Below are 20,288 nucleotides of genomic sequence, written 5' to 3' on the forward strand. Positions count from 1 at the left end.
TATTCATTTTTTCATAATCAAACGCTGACCAAATTTTAAATTTTGCCAAAGAAAAAAGTGTGCCGGAATATGACGAGACTTATATAATTACCAATTTAAGCTTACAATTATTAAATAAAGAAGTGAATAGTCACTCACATCTAATGAACAGATATTCACTAATAAGCTGTCAGAATTCAGCTGAAAATAATAGGGACAAAAAATAAAAATTCCCAGCCAGATTTTCATAAAATAAAATAAGCATCTCTTACAATAAATATTTCTTTTAAACCAAAATAGAAGTTTGAAATGCCACAAACTATTCATGCATACGCCGGTAAAGAAATGCCACAAATTATTCATGCATAAACTATATATACACAAACACAAATATATTTCTGTCTATATTATTTTGTGTTACTATGTCGAACTCCATTTGCCTACAAAAAATGGATTAAAAAAATGGTTAATAGTGTTTTACTCCCTCTGTCAACCAAATGTTGTCCTAAGGGAGGGAGGCAGGGGTTTTAGGAAAAATCGTGCTGTTTTTTTATTGAGTGGAGAAAGGAGTCCACAAATGAAGAAAAGTAGAAAAAGTTAATTAAATTAGTGAGTGGAGAATGAGGCCCACATATTAGTGAGTGGAGAAAGGAACCTACTAAAAATATATTAGAACAACTATTTGTGGACGGACCAAAATGGTAAATTAGAACAACATTTTGTGAACGGAGTGAGTATATCCTAAATTTTCAGAGTTTAAAATGTTTCGAACTTTCATTTTCACCTAAAAAATCTTGAATTTTCAACGTTCTCTATAAAATACCCTGAACTTTTGTTTTCTCCTAAAAAACGTAGACCTTTCAGCATTTTTCATAAAATGTTCTGCTATACAAAGTCTTGTTGATTGAAAGATGACTCATCTCAAGTCTTGAATTATCAATTTGAAGGTGTAAGATTCTAAACTTAACTGCAATCAGTCTGAGAAGAGTCATCTTTCGATCACCTGATTTTGTATAACGGGATATTTTATGAAAAACACTGAAAGTTCGGGATTTCTTAGGAGAAAACGAAAGTTGGAGATATTTTATGAAAAGCACTGAAAGTTCGGACATAAAACACTATTAACTCTAAAAAAGGCGAATGGAGCGTCTAAAGACAACTGCGTTTCCATCTCTATTACATCCTGCTACGTACATGTCCAAAAATAGGGGATACCTACACTCTATGGTCCTAAAAAGCAAGATCTCTACAACTTCAATCTTGTTTCTTATTCAAAAGGCCCAACACCAATTTCAAATGAACAAGAGGCAATTTAAACAGTGTTTCGAGTGCGTATATTCCAATCAAGGGACATAAAACTTAGCTGTATATCAAGCAAATATTCAAACTCGAGTATAGTGCACAGATATAGGCTTCAGTTTCATATCCCTTGCAAAGATGAGTGGCGAAAGAGAGAATCGGATCAAGCATGAAACCATGAGTACGAGTTCGAGAGTATGCACCTTAGATTCAAGAGTGTGCCTGCAAATTCCACGTTTTCGAGCATCATACTTGTGCTTTCTTTTGTTCTCTTAGTTCCTGGAATCATACTCAAAGTATCATAAAGGTTAGTATCAACAAAAAGTGGCCGCGAGGGAGGGGAGATACGAGAAAGAATAAAAGGATAATAAGAATGAAACGAAGTACGGGTCCACATCCATGTCTAAACAAACTATATCCCTCTTTTCTGTCCTAAGCTGGAACTTCAGACTATATCTTGGAAGCCAACGTGTGTGGCTTCATTCAAGTGTGTCGAGGGACTCGAGGGAACATATAATTCTCTTGTCGAGTGCCTGCATATTGCATTAGATGATGGTGGCTCATCTCTAAACAAAATATCACAACAGTTTCTTTATGTCAAAACGAAAAGGAATCTACAAAACGAAAAGGAATCAAAGGAATCTACAGAAATTAAAAGGGAAACCATAGAAACCCTAGACTTGCAATTGCTTACTAAAGCTTTGCTCTATGCAATCTAAAGAGTTTGCTCAAAGCATCTTGTCAACTTGTATGAACACAAATTACAAGACGAGCGTAGATAGTGCCAGCATTTATGGCCACATTCGATCTTCAAGGTTAGAATGTTATAACTAATAAGCAAAGTTCAACTTTCGACGGCCAGACAGGAAATTCCATCTGAGAGCATCAAAAGCACAAATTGAGAAATGAAGATTACGGTCTACATATGCATACAATAGAATAGAACGGCAGAATACAACATTACAAGGTTTTGATGAATGCGGAATTCAGGTTTATATACAAGCACCTAGGTTTGAAAGGACACCAAATGCAAGTAACTACAACTAGATTTCTGCCGTCGAAATGTGCTTAGCCAGTTACGTATACAACCATTGACGACGTCAAAATTGATGAACCATCAAAGGTTCAGCTAAACTTGCCTAGATCTTCATATTTGTTTACAAGGATGAAAAAGAGTTGTGACAAACGAGTCCAACTTTAAAAGACACGAATAGTCGACCCAAATGCTGCAAGCAGGGAACCGAGTGGTGCAGCTTATTGATGGTGATTTACCTGGAGCATAAGCTGCACTTGCATTGCAAGTCGACTGATCAGCTGCAACGTGATCGCAATCATCAGAGTACATACGAATTTCTAATCATTTGTGCAATAATGATAGTCATGTCTCCAGTTTACTCTTCTTTTGGGCCCACTGCGGTCCGTATATTGCTAAATGTGTCCTGCCAAACCGCCGATCAGCTATCTGTATTCATTAAACACAACAAACAAAATTGCTTATAACATAGAACTTTGAATTTAACGGGAAGGATTTTAGATTGTTATATGATAACATTGATTGTGAATACATAAATCGAACAATTCCGACAGTAAGAGATGAATGTTATCAAGGTGGCTACGTGGCCGTCATTTAAGTTACCTTTACCAAGCACGCACACGAATCCAGCATGTCAGTTCTCAAAGGGTACTCAACTACCTGGAGAGATGAGACAAACAGATTATGGTTTAGGAGACCGAATGAAATCCGGCAAAAGATTCGTGTGCGACTTACTATAAATGTATTCTCCCCAACCACCGATGAATTAGAAACCTGATCCATCAGAACTGTGTAATCTACAAGCATGTATGGAGGAGTAACACTTATATAATCAAACGCCGCCTCTTTCCCTATAGCAATCAGATACGGATATATAAGAATCCTACACAAGAAAAGTTGTAGAGAAAATACAGAAAGTATAAGCAAAATATATGTATCTACAATTTGATTAGTTCACGGCTAATTATTAAGAACTTCATAATGATTGATGGGTATATGACAAAGATCCCTGATACTGTCATAGATGAGTTCCAAGGAAAAAACATTCTACAGGTCCGGCATATTTTAATCAAGTCTTATCACACTTAAATCACTTAATACGTTTTAGATCTTTTAGAAACCTCTCTCCTCAATTGTCTAACTGAACATTGTATGACCATATTTTAAGACGTCGGCCATTTGAGGCCTTGAACTAAAAGGAGTAAAGTGCAGCAACCAAATCAAGGTTCATTCTATGCATAAACTTTAAGACATGCAGTGGTTGTAATTAAGCATGAGGATACTATATTTCCGAAAGGAAGAAACTGATGAAAGAATATAGTCACCTAGATATCTTTGTGCATTTTCCAAGAAGGTTTCAACACGGGCAGTATGTATAACCGAAGCCTCAAGGAATCCAGTTGACTCCAAGTTAGGCTTTAGCACATCCGAGATAACCCAAGGATCCATCTCCACAAAGTGAGCCTAAAAACCACGAATTAAGCCAGGAAGGAACAGATATGATTAAAAAAGAAACCAAAAATCGGTTAATAGTAGTGCACCTCAGAACATCCTCTACTGATAGCTTCAATACCAACGGATCCTGTGCCGCTGTACAAGTCTAACCAGCGCCCGGGCCTCAGAGACTGAGGCGAGCCACCCGCTGCCTGTCTCGTATCAGTTCAGCGAATAGTTTAATTGCAATTTGCAACTACATACTAAGTTAAACAATTAAAAACCCACTCACATAGGTCAAACTACAATAAAAATCCAAGAAAACCCCACCTGTAAAATTGAAAAAGCTGCTCCTTTTACAACTTCCATCATAGGCCGCACGTCCATACTCTTCGGTGAGAGTAACTTTTTCCTCCGAGCCGTACCTCCAAGTACCTAAAACAACCATTGACGTTTATCTCCTTAAGTAAATCAAACAACAACTCCAACCTTGTAGTCAGAAAATAATGTAGTCCAGGTTGCAAGAGGTTGGAAACTTTGAATTTACATTGGAACTGTACATAAGCAATCACACTTAGAAAAGTCGACTCACTACCACCTCTAGAGATCAAATGTGATACTGAGTATGCAGACTTACAATATAAGTCCAAATTTTACAGTATTGCCTACTTGAATGAAACCAGTTAAATTCCAATTCCAAAAGAACAGTTCAAGGAACCAAAATATCAGTTGAAGGCACATTTTTTCTCGGTAATTTAAGCGATAATTTAACAAGGAGAATGAAACTTGAAAAGAATCCCAAACCTGAAGCAGTTTGTGTGTCTCTCGCGGCGGCTTTGGCTCCTGCAGTGGTGTATTGTTTCTCGCTTCTGGATTTCGTTGCTCTCCTCTCCTCTTTACCTGTAACACAAAAGTAACATAACTTCTTAGCAAGAGAATATTAATACAAGATTACAGTTTCTTTAAAGGAATATTAATACAATTTAACAAGGCCTGAGGCCCTGAACTACATGAAATTGTCTCCAATTAACAACAATTGCATGAGCTTTGCCTATGAAAAAAAAAGAGTACTGTTTGACATGATATGAAATATTAAGCATGCAGTCGCCCTCTCTCTCTCTCTCTCTCTTACACACACACACACGCACACGCACACACACAAGGAGCAGAATCCTCCATGACAGTTCTACTTATGCCCTTCTAGTTATCTCTCTCTCTCACACACACACAACAGAATCCTCCATGACAATTCTACTTATCTCATTCTAGTTCTCTCTCTCTCTCTCTCTCTCTCACACACACACACAACTAAGGAACAAATCCTCCATGAGAATTCTACTTATCTCCTACTAGTTCCCTCTCTCTCTCACACACACACAAACACCACAACAATGACTCAGAAGCAAATCCCACCCGAGTCAATTCTCCTTATCACAAACGCAGACGCACAAAGATAATCAAGAGAAAGAGTGACCTTCCGAGATGGTTTAGGTAAGAACTCATCGGGATTAAGACCGTACTGCTCAAGGAACTCCCTTTTCTTGTCATTACCAGTAATTTCGTTCCTGGGTTCTGACATATAACAAAATGGGACTTCAAAATCCATTCCCTTAAGAAATTTACATAGAAAGAATCGAGTGTTGCGGGAATTCGCAGCGACTTACTGTAAGAAAAGGTGACAACAAACGGACGGCGAGCGCAGCTGCGTGTGGGCTTCGACGGCACGCTGACGAGATAGGGATTGGGATGGACAAAATCACTTCTTGTAATGTGCAATGGCGTTGGCAAAATCGCCATTTTTCCTTTCTGCTGCTCGCTGAGTGATGATGACTGCTGAAGTGATGATAATTAAGCAAGAATTTTTTCTCAAAAAGAAAAGCAAAAAATAAAAAGTTTGGAACTTTGAAGTGTTAAAAGCAAATTTGTGCTTTCCATTCGGCCCATTAGGATATTGGGCTAACAAATGGGTTATTTATTTTATTTATGGGTAATTATATTCACAACCCTCATTTTACTCACTATAGCTCTCTGATGAGGACTGTAAAACCCATCAGCGCTGTGCTTAGCAATACAGGGATATTTTACCTAATTATTGTTATTATTATTATTAAATAAACTAACCAGAGACCGCCTTGCCAGAGTGCATGTTGGCAGAGACTGCCTCGCCAGAGTACGGCACGGCAGAGCCAACCTGCAAAGTCAGAGCTGGCCTTGCCAGAGCACAGAGCTGCCCGCTTTGCCAGAGCGCAGAACTACCAGAGACACATGCCAGAGCAGAGCTACCAGAGACAACCTGCCAGAGCCAGAGTTCAACCAGAGACAGCTCTGCCGAGAGCCCTGCCAGAGTGAAGCGCTTCCAGAGCCAGTCTTGCTGAGAGCCAGCTTTACCACCAAGTTGAGCTTCACGGGCTTTAGGGTTAGGCCCAATTAGTTATCTATAAATAGAAGGTTTAGCATTAACATTCGGGGATCATGATTTATTTCTGAGCAACACTTGTAAATGTAGTTATCTCGAAGTATAGTGGAAGAACTCGAAGATCTCCCGTGGATGTAGGTCTTAATGACCGAACCACGTAAATCCTGTCTCGATTATTGCTTTTTAGATTAGGTGTTGGTTTCATGCTTCATCAACTGGCGCCGTCTGTAGGAAATTGAGCTAAGGCGTGAGTTTCCGGTTATGTGTTATTTTCAATTTCCAGATTCCGGGGAGAATTTTCGGTAGCAAAGGGTCTGCAGATCGTCGTTCTCTTCTTCACAGATCCAGATCGGATCCTTCTCAGTTCCTAGAGAAAATTCCCGAATCCAACCAAAATCCGAAGCCCTCGGTTGAGTCGCCAATCACGCTGAAACAAAATATGGCTATCCCCATTTGTCTCGCTGACATTGAGTCAGCCTCATCTCCTTATTGAAGCTCCGGTGAGGCCGACGCCTCATCTAACCGGCGATGCCTTGGGTCTCACCAGCGATTTGGGGACCACACCCACCGGGTTCCCAATTTCCATCAACAAATTCTGAGTTTATGGGGCTGATGAGCCTACGAATCTTACAAAACAATGATTATCTATTGATAATGTTTAATTTAATGTTTAATATATATCGCATTGCAGGAAAATGGAAGGAAAGGGACAACGGATTAAGCTGATGAGTCCTCCTCCATGAATCCGGCGAGCGAATCACTGCCCAGATCCATTCGAGCCTAACGAAGATCCAGACCGAATCCTTCTTAGCTTCTAGAGAAATTCCCCAAAACCCGAGTCAGGAAATTGCAGCCCACCTCCGACCGAGCATCGAAGAACGTTCCATGGCAGTCGAGGACTCGCTCCGCGACCACGCCGTCGTAGCCGAGCTACACGATGACTGTTTCAACCACTAACAGAGGGGAAAACCCCCAAATTTCTTATTCAATAGGAATTTTTCAACAACCTATTGCAAATCTTGGTAAACCCTGATGATTTGTTATCTTTTCCTACGTAGCCCAACAAATTTCTATTAGGATCAAAGCTACTCGGAGCGGTGCTTGAGGGTTGCAGAGCATGCATCTTTTGCAAATTTGAGAATCACGAAAATACAGCCCTGAAGGCCAATGAGTTCGGGAATTTTGAAACCTCACAATTCTGGAACAGATTTGAGGGAATAAACGATACGAATATTAAAGATATGGTGCTTCAGCATGCTAGATCTATTTCTCTGTTCTGGTATCAAGCCGGACTGTCAACTCTCGTCTTCCCTCTTCTATGTTGATAAGCTGCGCAGCCAGCTCTACCGACCTGATCGAGTTCCTTGCAAAAATACCAAGGCAGCGCAGGTACTCCGCGCGAGGCCTGCTCTGTGTGAATATTTTCAGACCTGACCGGGATGCTCTGGGTAAATATTTTCAACCCTGACTGGGATGCTCTGGGCAAACATTTCCAGCTCTGACCGGGCTGCTCTGGGTAACGTTCTTCAGCCTTGACCGGGCTACTCTGGGCAATATTTCCAGCCCTGACCGGGCTACTCTGGGTAAAGTTTTCCAGCCCTGACCGGCTCCTCCGAGCGAATATTTCCAGCCCTGATCGGGCTGCTCAGGTGAACATTTCCAGCCCTGCCCAAGATTTTTCGCGACATGACAGGGAACTACCAGCCCTACTCGGGACTTCTCGGGGCACATGATAGCCCAGCTTGTTTATTAATTTTTGGATTAATTTTGCTTTGACTTTGGAACTATTTTTGTTAACCTAGGGATTAACCATGGTTGGTTTCTAGACTAATTTTACCTTATTTTGGCTTTGCGAATTCAGGAAACTTGGCGGACTGTGGTCCAAACATAATGTCAGCCTTATGTTATTTCATAAAACATGGGGATCGAGAAAGGGGTCTCTTGCAAACACTTGGGGAATTCTGGGACAAATAGGGAGCCATATGACAGCGCAGCATATAATCCAAGGGAATCTGAAGTTGAAAAGGATCATTGACCTGGCATTGAGATGCTCGGTTACCAGCTAAATGCGCGGGAATTCTTGGTGCAATAAGAATATCCCAACTCTTTCGGGTCACCTCCCGGCACCGGCTTTTTAGCCCTGCTTGGGTACATTTTCAGCCCTGCTCGGGTGCATTTTCAGCTCTGCCGTTCACTTCTCGGCACCAACTTCTTCAGCTCTGACCGGACTCCTCCGAGCGAATATTTCCAGCCTTGACCGACTGCTCTGGGCGAATATTTTCAGCCCTGACTGGGATGCTCTGGGCAAACATTTCCAACTCTGCATGAGACATTTCGCTACAACAAGACAGACCAGATAACTGGGCTATATATTCTTAGGTTTCTCGGTACATCATTTTCAACATTGATCAGGACTTCCTGGCAGCCCTGCTCGGGTCTTCGCTTACAAGAAGATATTCAGCTCTGTACATTGAGGAAGGGTGTTCCAGTTTCAGTGGAAGATGGAAAAATAAAAATTTATTGATATTGTATGACAAGGCAACATTCTTGTTATGAATTTATCAATTCGTCGATCGTAAATTATTACGTGTTTTATGATATATTCATTGGGTTTTCTCTGATTTATTCATCGGGTTTCTCCTGTGTTATTTATCGGGCCTTCAACAATCGTGCTTGACTTCTAAAGTACGCGCACGACACTGGGGGGAGGAGTAGGGGGTGTATACCCCCGTCACCTCTCATATCCCATTTTTTAGGGATAAAAAATTCAAAATCTAAAGAAAGGGGATTAAGTTTCAGAGTTGCCTAAGCCGCGAGCTCCCAGAGCTGCCGTAGCCGCGAGTCAGAACAATCAATGCGATTATCTCAGCGCAGTCAATGTGATTATCTCAGCGCAGTCAATGCGAGTATCTCAGCGCAGTCAGTGCGATTATCTCAGCGCAGTCAGTGCGATTGTATCAGCGCAGCTAAGACGACTATCTCAGCCCAGTCAGTGTGATTGTCTCGTCTAAACTACCACAGATTACCCAAGTCATCTTCGGCGCAGATTCTAAGTTATCTTAACTAAGGCATTAATTGCAAAACCTAGCCCTTCGTGGCTTCGCAGGCATTAATTGCAAAACTGGCCTGCATGGCTTCGCAGGCATTAATTCCAAAACTCAGGCATCAATTGCAAAACTTAGGCCTTCATGGTAGCGCAGGCCTCAATCTCTATGCTCCGCGCAGAAACATTGTAAACCGCAAAAGTTAGACAGGGGATGAGCCTTAAGTGACAACTCAGCCGCTCTGCGGATATTTGAGTCTTAAGTCAGTCATCATTGATGATAGGGTTAAGTACCAAATTTCCCCCTATCGATGGTGTCCCTATCGCATTTAGCCCCCTAACGTCAGGGGGGAGAGCTGCCCACTACCTCAATGTGGCTTTATCGCACCAATTTCCCCCCCGCATTTTAACAGACGTTAACGCCATTACAAAAAATCGTTGGAACAGTCCCTGCATCTTCCTTTCGCCGGAGACAGCAGCAGCGCCGCTGCCTTCTTCTTCTTCCCCCTTATTTTTTGGCGACCTCTGCGCCGCACACGATGCCGCCTCCGTCCCCAACCCCTTCTCTTCCCTCTTGCTTGGAGCAGTCCTTGCGTGTTCCTCTCGCCTGAGACAGCAGTAGCGCCGCTGCCTTCTTCTTCTTCCCCCTTGTTTTTCGGCGACCTCTGCACCACACACGATGCTACCTCCGTCCCCAACCCCTTCTCTTCCCTCTTGCTTGGAACAGTCCTGCGTCTTTCTCTCGCCGGAGACAGCAGCACCGCCGCTGCTTTCTTCTTCCATTAACAGCAGCGCCGCTGCCTTCTTCTTCTTCCTCCTTGTTTTCCGGTGACCTCTGCACCACACCACCATTGCGGCCCTAAATTTTCCAGCGAGTAGCAGCCACAAGGCTGCCACCATCGCCTCTTTCCCTGACAAAAAAAATGATTTTTTTTAACAGTGTTAATGTCCGTTAAAAGGCGGGGGGAAATTGGTGCGATAAAGCCACGTTGAGGTAGTGGGCAGCCCCCCCTGACATTAGGGGGCTAAACGCAATAGGGACGCCATCGATAGGGGGAGAATCTTGTACTTAACCCTGATGATATTCAAAGAATCAAAAGGAAAAATTACTATCTCTTTTATCTTAGTTCATTTGCAGCGCTGAAATACTTTGTCACCATTGTTTTGTAAAAATTGACAGTTCCTATCTAATAAGTTACAGAGAATCAGGTACACATAGTTGACATAGGAGAGCAGCACATCACTGACTCTACACCACACACCACTGGTTGAACAAAGAAGACACAGTTCAACCAGATTAGGGGGAGTAGCTGATGAGGACTGTAAAACCCATCAGCGCTGTGCTTAGAAATACAGGGACATTTTACCTGATTATTGTTATTATTATTATTAAATAAACTAACCAGAGACCGCTTTGCTAGAGTGCAGGTTGGCAGAGACCGCCTTGCCAGAGTGCGGCGTGGCAGAGCCAACCTGCAGAGCCAGAGCTGGCCTTGCCAGAGCGCAGAGCTACCAGAGACACATGCCAGAGCAGAGCTACCAAAGACAACATGCCAGAGCCAGAGTTCAACCAGAGACAGCTCTGCCAAGAGCCCTGCCAGAGTGAAGCGCTTCCAGAGCCAGTCTTGCCGAGAGCCAGCTTTACCACCAAGTTGGGCTTCATGGGCTTTAAAGTTAGGCCCAATTAGTTATCTATAAATAAAAGGTTTAGCATTAGCATTCGGGGATCATGATTTATTTCTGAGCAACACTTGTAAAATGTAATTATCTCAAAGTATAGTGGAAGAACTCGAAGATCTCTCGTGGATGTAGGTCTTAATGACCGAACCACGTAAATCCTGTCTCAATTATTGCTTTTTAGATTAGGTGTTGGTTTCATGCTTCATCACTCTCATACAAAATAATAATTATAAATTTAATATTTTAATCTATAATGCATAGCCCCAAATTAAATAAAATTTATTTTATAATCAAATTAAATCCCTATTTTTATATAGCCCCCAAGGCCCCAACCTACAATCAGCAAAGAAATCACGAATTCCAATGTTGGAGATAAATAAACAGCAAAAAGGATTCAGGATAATGTAACAATCACCGTTTTTGTTCTATTCTTTAATTATTCTTTTTTATATAATCTTGAAATTCAAGTGTGATTTGCATGAAAGAAGAAAAACAAAAAAGTAGTAATAGATGTTTTCTTTGTTCATTACTCTTTTCACCATTAAAGCTGTCAATGGTGTAGACAATCCATTTTTTTAGGAGGAATCAACGAAATTAATTAGGTCATATCCCGATGAATCAAATCTAGGAGCCAGCTCGGGAAATCCGACTCCCAAATCTTTACATTAAGGCAAGAGATAGCAAAATACACTAAAGAGTGAGCTACACAATTAGCTTCTCTTCTAACATGACGAAACTCTACGACACAGGCCTCTTTGGCAAAAGAAAACGCATCCAGTAGATCATCACAAAGAGCTTCAGAACTAACACGATCATGATGAACCACGTGAATAGTAAGGAGCGAATACGAAAAAAACCATAATCGGACCTAAATCAAGATGAAGGCAGTGACCGATCCCCAGTAGCATGGCTTGCAATTCCCTCATGGCTTATCACCTTCACATGGCAGGAGACGAGACTCAGCCTCGCACAGAAATCGGGCTTCTTGAAAATTCTTCAAAAATAAAGAACAAGAGTCCATCATATCCATCTGCTCACTTGAGGCCTTGCCATGTTTGATGTCACAGAGTCTTCTCCACACCACAAGCACACACTGAACAAATCCAAATCTTCCTCGCTCACTTCCGCAGCCAACCTGGAAAAAGTGTTTCTCATGGAGAAATTGGGACAATGTTTACCACCACCAGGGGCTTTTCTTTCAGAAATAGCGGACTTCGTCACAGAAAACCATGCAATGAGAGGAGGACCCCCAACCCGCCTTGCACCATGAGCAAATCCCAGAGATAGGGATATGATGATTCCTCAGGTTAATGTCTATAGCTACAAAGTCATTCATGAGTTATGATATGCATTAAAGGCAAAATTCATAATTGTTTACAAAGTGCAATACCATATATATTGTTAGTGGGCGTTTACTTTGAAGGATTAACATTGATAGATCAAAACAGTAAGACTAATCATTTGCTTACTTTGTTGGATTGAAACTTTAGGATATTCCAAGGCCCTTGATTATTTTTATCATTTAAGCTAGTTTTGCTTTATTCTTATCCCATCAAAAAGGGTGGGATTGAAATAATCTCACTCTTGAGGATAAAAATACTCAATCCTCTATTTTATCAATCGTGCAAAGTAAACGCCCCCTTAATATTGAGATTAATTGCTAATCTGGATACATATCATTTAAAAAACAATGTCTTAATTCTCCAGTCTACCAGCAAAATTGATTAGCAAAGTGCAAAAAGGTAGAAGATTTTGATAGCATATCGTAATCTGCAACATCTTAGCATGTGATAATGTACTTTAAGATAGAGAAAAATATATTTCTTGATTGAAACCAAAAATTTTGAAATTATTCTGCCGAACTGTTTCTAAAACCAAATATTTCTTGACAAACAATATATAATCTCTATTTCTTCAACAATGAAAATGAATATTGCAACAACGAAGTGTCATATACTATCGTTTTGGTTATGGAAATAATCAAGAAGAATTTCTATCGTGAATTACGTTTGCGTGTGGCTGGGGACTATACAAGATTAGGGATTTAATTTATAGTATAAAAAAATTACATTTATGTGGCTATGAATTATAGGGTAAAATAGTAAATTTATAACTATTTATTTATATGGGGGCTAGTGAGTAAAGTGGGGGCTTTGTGAATATAATTACCTTTTATGTATTAGTAGTTTTTTAGATGAGCGAAATTTTGAAGTAACCAAAATGAAGCATAAAACACAATTTATGGCCACTCATTGAAAAAAACGTAAAATTTGGCATTTTTTAACTATTTCAGACGTTTTTACCCTTAATTAAGCGGACCAGATAGGATTAGGCACGCGGGTCGAATGTCTGGTCGGGTTAGGCACTTATGGCACTATTAGTGCCATAAGTGCCAACGAAAATTCAAAATGTACTTATGGCACTAATAAGTGCCAAAGGAAATCCAAAATAAAATCAAGTAAAATGGTCCTCTAGTGCCATAAGTGCCAAGGGAAATTCAAAATAAAACCAAGTAAAATCTTGGCACTTATGGCACTAATAATGCCATAAGTGCAAACGAAACCAAGTAGAATGGTCCTCTTGGCACTTGTGGCACTAATAGTGCCATAAGTGCCACACGTGCAACACAAATACAGAAACAACAACAATAGAATCAAGAAATCATGATGTGAAAAAGATGAAGCACATGAAACAAACAAACAAACAAAAAACCCTAAATGGATAATCTAAACTCATACGTGCAACACAAATACAGAAACAACATCAATAGAATGAAGAAATCGTGATGTGAAGAAGATAAACATATAAAACTCGCCAGATCACTGTAAATTCGTCGAAAGCGGAGAGAGAGATAGAGGAGGGAAGCACGACTGTGGAATTGGAATCACAACGATACTCTACCGATTACTACTCTTCATTAACGCGGAAGAGAGAGAGAGAAGGAAGCTGGGAACGTGTAGTGTATATGTATGCATGGGTGAGGGGTGAATTTTGAACCAGGTTGGGGCTGGATCCGAGGATCCATCGGGTTTAAAAGGGTATGTTAGCACTACCGCTTAAAAAATGGCCAAAATTTAATTTTTGCGGGCTAAAAATTGTGTTTGTAACTTCAACAGGGTCATCCGGCCCTATTGTTTCTTTTTTGATTAAGTTGGGAATTGTTTATTTTTTCTTTTTCTAAATAAGTCGGTAATTGGGAGTCGGATTTACTCTATGATTATAAATCAGAGATCGTTGATCTTGTTTAGTAAGATCTGAGTCAGAATTTTGATACTAATCGATTTGTTAGTTCAAATGCAAGCTTGTTAGTATTTAATGAACAAACTTAAAATTGTAGTACTATTAGATTATTTTTGTCCGACATGTTTTATACTTTAATTAATGATAATTATATTAATTATTTAAATTTTGATACATGTTTTTTTTTTTAAAGAAAATTTAGATACATGTTTAGAGAAAAAAAATTGTATGTGACTAAACTCGAATAAATTTGTCTCAAATTTGATTCAATTTAAAAATAGTCAAACTTGAGATATAATGACAATATTTGGTACGATTTGACTCGAACAAATTGCACACAAACTAGCTCGAAGATTCGATACACTTTTTTTTTCAAAGGTTTTGTTACAAAGACTCGAACCTAAGATCTTTGACTTTAAACATTAATTTTTTACTGCCCTATACTCTTCTTTTTTATTAGTAATGCTCAAGTCAAATTTGATAGACTAGTAGGAAAAGTATCTTTAAGCACTTATTATTACGTTTGATTAATCCATATCCTAGTAAAATGATTGATCAACCCCTACAATAAGACATGTTTGATTGAGCTTATAAGCTCTTTAAAATAGCTTATAAGTTATTTAAGAATTTTAAGATCAGTTTATAAGCTCTCAAAAAATAAGTTCATCAACCCCAATTTATTTTTTCATTATCTTATAAAAAATACTTTATTTTCAATAACTTAACTATGATTTTTTTATTTTCACCATATATCATTCTAATTTTATTTATCTTTGATTTTTTTTTTCTAACAAAGATTTTTTTCTCTCTAACTAAAAATTATTTCTCTAACTTAATAAGCTATATTATCTAAACAGTTTGACAAATTATAAACTCTTAAAAAAGTTTTAAGCTCTTTAAAATAAGCTTAGCCAAACCCCCCTAAATAAAAAACACTCATATTTATTCTATATTTTCGCTAGATGATGATGATGATGATGATCATCATAATAATAATAATAATTTATCTCAATTTTTTCAACAGAAAATCAATAATGATTCACCATTTTACTCGGGTGATAACTTGAATGTCGATCCAATAATTCAAAGTCGTTTTCAACATGTCTAGAGAATTGGGAGAAGTTTGTATTCACACATAAAGCTTTGCAACTAGTTCAGTTGCTAAATTGATGTATCTTTAAAAACACACCTAACATAAAAATATAATACTACAATTTAATAGAACAAAAAAAAAAAAAAACAGTTCAATTGAAGAATATCTAGCGGTAGTGTGTGTATTTTCGAGATTTAATATTTCAAATTCAAGTAATGCCATTGCACTTGATCTCAAAACGCATCAAAGATGGCGATGTTTGCATACTACTGACATACGATACGACACAAAACAATATAAAGTAGAAGATAAATACTTTTCGTATGAGAAAAAAGAATAATATTATTAATTAAAAAGTTATCATAATATGCCTCTTAATATATTCAAACCTCCTTATTTATAGGCATAAAATAAACTCAAATTTATTAAAGAAACAAAATATAAAAGGGTAATTTTAAACACAACCCCCAATTCTCTCAATATAACCTATTTTCTTAAAAAATACATAAAAATAATTATGATTTTACTATCTTAACCTTATAGCCCCATTTAAAATTTGTGATAAATTAGTTTTATCAGAATTAATGTAAAAGAATAACGCGTACAATGTATTAATAGATACTCATAACCCCCATTCTGATATCTTGATTCTAATATAAAAAATACTGTTAAATATCTAATTTATATAGCCCCAATTCAAAATCTAAGAACATGAATTTCTCACTTGCATCTTCTCCTTCCTCGATTAGCACCACCGTTTCTCACTTTTTTCTCTCTGGCAGTTCTGGAAAAAAAAAATCAGCACCAGCAGCTCCGACAATGGCCCCAGAAACGAAAGATACGAAGAGGAAGATACCTTGCAAATTTGTCCAAGTCAAGTGGCAATGATCATGTGATTCCATCATTTGCATTCCAAAGTTTAAACAGGAATCAATATAGCTATTTATTTCTTCCAAATAACCTGTATGTATGATCCATGATTTGCTCGTGCATGCAGTCCCTTGACAGCATCAATTAAATCAAGGGCCTTTATTAAAAACAGAACATAGTCATTAAGGAACCTTATAGTTTCCGAACACAAAATCGAACTAATTCAAAGGCCTCAAAAGTTAAGTAGAGGAAGTTTGCGACAAGAGTAAGGAGGAATTCGATCGGCAAGTAAAAAATGTAGTTCAGTGGTGATATACTTTGCGCATAATTAAAGATTAACAAGCATTAAAAACATACACACACACACATAAGTCTTATGTAATAATCTAAAACTGATGAGTGCTTGAAGAAAGTACAATCTAAAGTAAATATGCTTCTGCATATTAAGACTAATAAGCTATGTAGTCACAGAGAGGTGTATTATTATATACACATCACAGACTGAATAAATGATATAGCAAGTTGCACCTTCGAGAACCTGTTTCCTTTTGTTTCTACACATGTAATTTGTTCCATGTCAATCACTGTAAAATCAGACACTTAACTGAAGATTAAGTTAAGAACTTCTAACCTTTAAATTGTAAAATCCATGACTTTCCAGCTCACTGGGACGGGATCTTATCTTCTACCTTTTTTGGCTTTCATGGGAAAAAATTTAAATTCCGAAATTAATATCTGAACAGAATAGCCTGAACTCATTCTACTGATCAACTTATCCTTTTAGCTAAGAATTAGAACCTATATAAGAAATCAATGATCTCTTCACTGTTAAAAAAATATGATTTTACTTGCATCTACACACTCATTTCGAAAAGTTTGACTACTTTATAAGTATCTTCTAAGTAAAACAAATCACAATTTTCTCAAGAATATCGATACAGTAAATCAAAAAAGAAAAAAAAATGTAGTAGAAGAAGTTCATGCTGGTCCAAAATTAACTAAATTGACTGTTCATACTGTCTTATCAATCAAATTACCTTCAATAGAAGACAAAAATTATAACAAACCAATAACAACAGAAAAATTAGAACCAGCGAATCACAAATTATAATCACATTTTCCACTGTTCTACCTTTTTCTAGGGATTTGGCTTCAGCTGCAGTAATGGAATCGATCTCCATGAGACTATCATTTATTGCCTTCGCCAATTCCTGTGGTGCCTTTAGGCCTCGATTGCTTGAAGAACGAGAACATCATTATGATGATTTAGTGGAAATCACGAGATAGTACGAAGAGAGACGACCTTATGATTATTCAGTCGTTGGCGGTGGCGACGACATCTATAACATCGGACGAGGCTATGCATGTGAATAGAGAAAGAAGTAGAGCGATAGAGAATTAGAGACAGAGACAGTGAGGCTATATAAATTTGAGTTGGGGCGTAAATGTTTTTTCAACTTAATTTTTATAACTTAGTAGTATAATTTATTACAAATTTTAAATGGAGCTATAGGGATAAAATAGTACAATCATAATTATTTTATTATTTTTTTAAAATAAGGGGTTATAGGGAGAAAATTTGGGGCTATGTTTAAAATTACCCAATATAAAAAATCAACTAGGATAATAAAATTGGGGAAAAGGCTTGAAAACAAAAAGAATTTAGGCCCATAACTACTTATGTTATCGCTTCAATTCGAATTCTCGTTCCACTTTTGGAAAGGTATTGTAACAAGAATTATGAGCCTAGTAACATAAATTACGTTCGTTTTAAATTATGCCGACGACTTCCCTTTTCTAAATGTTTAGTCATCAAATAGTCATAAGCAAACTACTCCATATTAACATGGAGAATGGAGTTTACTTAAAACACATGGTAGGATATAACTGTGGATTTCACTAGTTAAACAAAAATGTAGAGAGAACAACCAAGCTTTCATTTAGTAATTAACCAATCAAATGTTTCCATATGTAATTAGTGGTGTTAGTGCACCTCCAGCGCGCGACTCTAGCGTTGGATCGAGCTGTGCGGCTAGAGCCGTTGTCGGGCTGGCGAAAAGAGGGGATCAAGGGGGGGTTCGAAATTAAGCGTTGGGCTTTATGGCTGTTATAAAAGGTGTGTGCACCGTATTAAAAAAAATTGAATTTTAAAAAGCTGGTAACGTCTATTTTAAAAAATATATATGTTAAAAAAATTTACATTGAACGGCTATGTCCTCAAACTTTCGTGCTCAACGCATCGTCGTTGTTTAATGAAGTTCTTGAAAGAAGGGCTTCACCGATCACATTTCAAGCCAATGACTCCTACTACACGATGAGATATTACTTGATCGACGACATCTACCCCGATTGGCCCACTTTCGTGAAGAGTCCTCCATTTCCGTCGGACGAGAAGAGAAGGAGATTCAAGTTGATGCAAGAAGCGGCTCAGAAGGACATCAAACGAGCTTTCGGCGTCATTCAAACACGTTGGGCAATCATCAAAGGACCAACTCGACTTTGGAAGAAGGAACAATTGAGTGACATTATATTTACGTGCATAATTTTTCACAACATGATCGTAGAAGACGAAGGCACGTATGCATCGGAATGGGAAAATGAGGGCAATGACGAGGCTTTAAATAGCTCGACCGCATCTCGTCCTCGTAATCGGAGCTCTGCCGAAATTTCGACAGTATTTGGCTCGATAATTCTCCATTCGCAACCGCCAACTTCACAATCGCCTCAACTCATATTTGATCGAGCACATTTGTGCTCAATTTGGTCCGATCTAGTCATAATTAAATTAGTATAATTTTAATTTAATTATTGTATTTCATTTTAAGTATTGTATTGTATTGTATTGTATTGTATTGTATTGTATTTTAGTTAATGTAATGTTGAAATTTGATTTTAATGAAATGTTGATTTGAAAATAGAAGAGTTAATATGGAAATTAAATGATTAGAGCCATTTTTAGAGCCTTTGGGCTAAAGAGTGAAAGCTGTAAGTTGGGGCCCACCTCCTTAGAACCTACCATTTTTAGAGTCTTTGGACTGGAGATGCTCTTAGAACCTGAAAGAGCTCTGAAGAGCCACCCCCTCAACATCTGGGGGGCTCTATAAGGTGGTTCGATAACTTTTTCATCTCATTTTTAAAAATATAATTTCAAATTTAAATTTAGGAATCATAATATTTAAAATAGAAAATTAGTACATTAGAAATTCAAAAATGGGTAAATTTATTTTTAAAAATTAGAATTTTAAAATAAAAAAAATAAAATAAAAAATCACACTAAAAAACATCAAAAATTAAAATTGAAATAATAAAAAATCAAAATTATATATGTATATTTTTTCAAGTAGGCGCATGCTTAGACCAAGTTTATCGGTTGAAAAAAATCAACCTGGTCTCATGCCATGTCATTAAAAGTGGAGAAAAGGAAAATAAGAATTAAAAGTGGCAAAAGGGAGGTGGTCGACCTGGGCAAAAAACCGACCTCCCTTGGTCTCTCTCTCTCCCCTTATCTCATCCATTGAGAACATGACACTTGTCAACATATAATTGGTTCAGTAGATTTTATTTAGATAATTGATAAAAACTATTATATCTTTTATATAAAATATTAAAAAATAATAATAATTATACCAAAATTTATATTTTTTCGTTCTCTTTAAATAGAGACCACTCTTGCTATATTTCAACACACCTTCAAGTTCTTCTATTTTCATTCTCTACATATAACATCTAGTGTTTCTTTTTTCTATTTTTCAATGGATTGAGCATATATGACAAAAGTTTGGAGATGATAATTAAATGCGTAGTATGTATTGTTTTTTTTTTCTATTTCGAGTTTGGATTGTTGTAATTTATATTTTTAGTTTGTCGTAATTTAAATTTTTATTAGTTTGTTATTTTTTGTATTTTAATTTTTTATAATATTTTAATTTATATTTAATATTATTAAAATTATTACGAATAAAAATAATAATAAAATAATTATAAAATTATGTTGTGGTTGGGTGGTTGGATGGTTGGGGTGGTCATTGATAAATGAACAAAAATAGAGGTGGTTGGGTTGGGATGAATATTAGTGATGTGGAAGAGAGATAAATTAATTAAATATTAAAGATGATTGAATGGTTGAGTGGTTGGATGGTTGCTGATAAACATGATCTTACACACGCTCATTGTTTCAATCTTTGAATCGAGCTCATCTCTT

At 37.6% G+C, this 20,288-nt stretch overlaps 1 protein-coding gene and 1 long non-coding RNA gene across 5 annotated transcripts; both read right to left on the bottom strand.

The window, feature by feature from the left end:
- Positions 1 to 203: 203 nt before the first annotated feature.
- On the bottom strand, positions 204 to 5,636 carry LOC131004955 (uncharacterized). Of its 4 annotated transcripts, XR_009095174.1 has the most exons (11): positions 5,410 to 5,622; positions 5,220 to 5,317; positions 4,550 to 4,645; positions 4,076 to 4,180; positions 3,853 to 3,957; positions 3,637 to 3,775; positions 3,047 to 3,162; positions 2,915 to 2,971; positions 2,551 to 2,740; positions 1,482 to 1,557; positions 204 to 419 (listed from the first exon to the last, which is right to left on the bottom strand). XR_009095174.1 is itself a non-coding variant. In XM_057931730.1 (9 exons), exons 1-9 carry the CDS (start codon positions 5,540 to 5,542, stop codon positions 2,657 to 2,659), a joined length of 933 nt encoding a protein of 310 aa, XP_057787713.1. In that variant the 5' UTR covers positions 5,543 to 5,636; the 3' UTR covers positions 2,180 to 2,656. The 4 variants fall into 4 exon arrangements, 1 of the variants encoding a protein (XP_057787713.1); XR_009095173.1 differs by having other exon boundaries at positions 204 to 1,557; XR_009095175.1 differs by lacking the exons at positions 204 to 419; positions 1,482 to 1,557 and adding an exon at positions 2,110 to 2,154.
- A 10,129-nt stretch (positions 5,637 to 15,765) lies between these two features.
- Positions 15,766 to 17,558, bottom strand: LOC131004950 (uncharacterized). Its single transcript, XR_009095170.1, has 3 exons — positions 17,220 to 17,558; positions 16,074 to 16,244; positions 15,766 to 16,001 (listed from the first exon to the last, which is right to left on the bottom strand). It is a non-coding gene; the product is annotated as an uncharacterized LOC131004950 (long non-coding RNA).
- Positions 17,559 to 20,288: the final 2,730 nt, after the last annotated feature.

This window comes from Salvia miltiorrhiza, unplaced genomic scaffold (assembly GCF_028751815.1).
Source record: "Salvia miltiorrhiza cultivar Shanhuang (shh) unplaced genomic scaffold, IMPLAD_Smil_shh original_scaffold_471, whole genome shotgun sequence".
NCBI classification, from domain to species: domain Eukaryota; kingdom Viridiplantae; phylum Streptophyta; class Magnoliopsida; order Lamiales; family Lamiaceae; genus Salvia; species Salvia miltiorrhiza.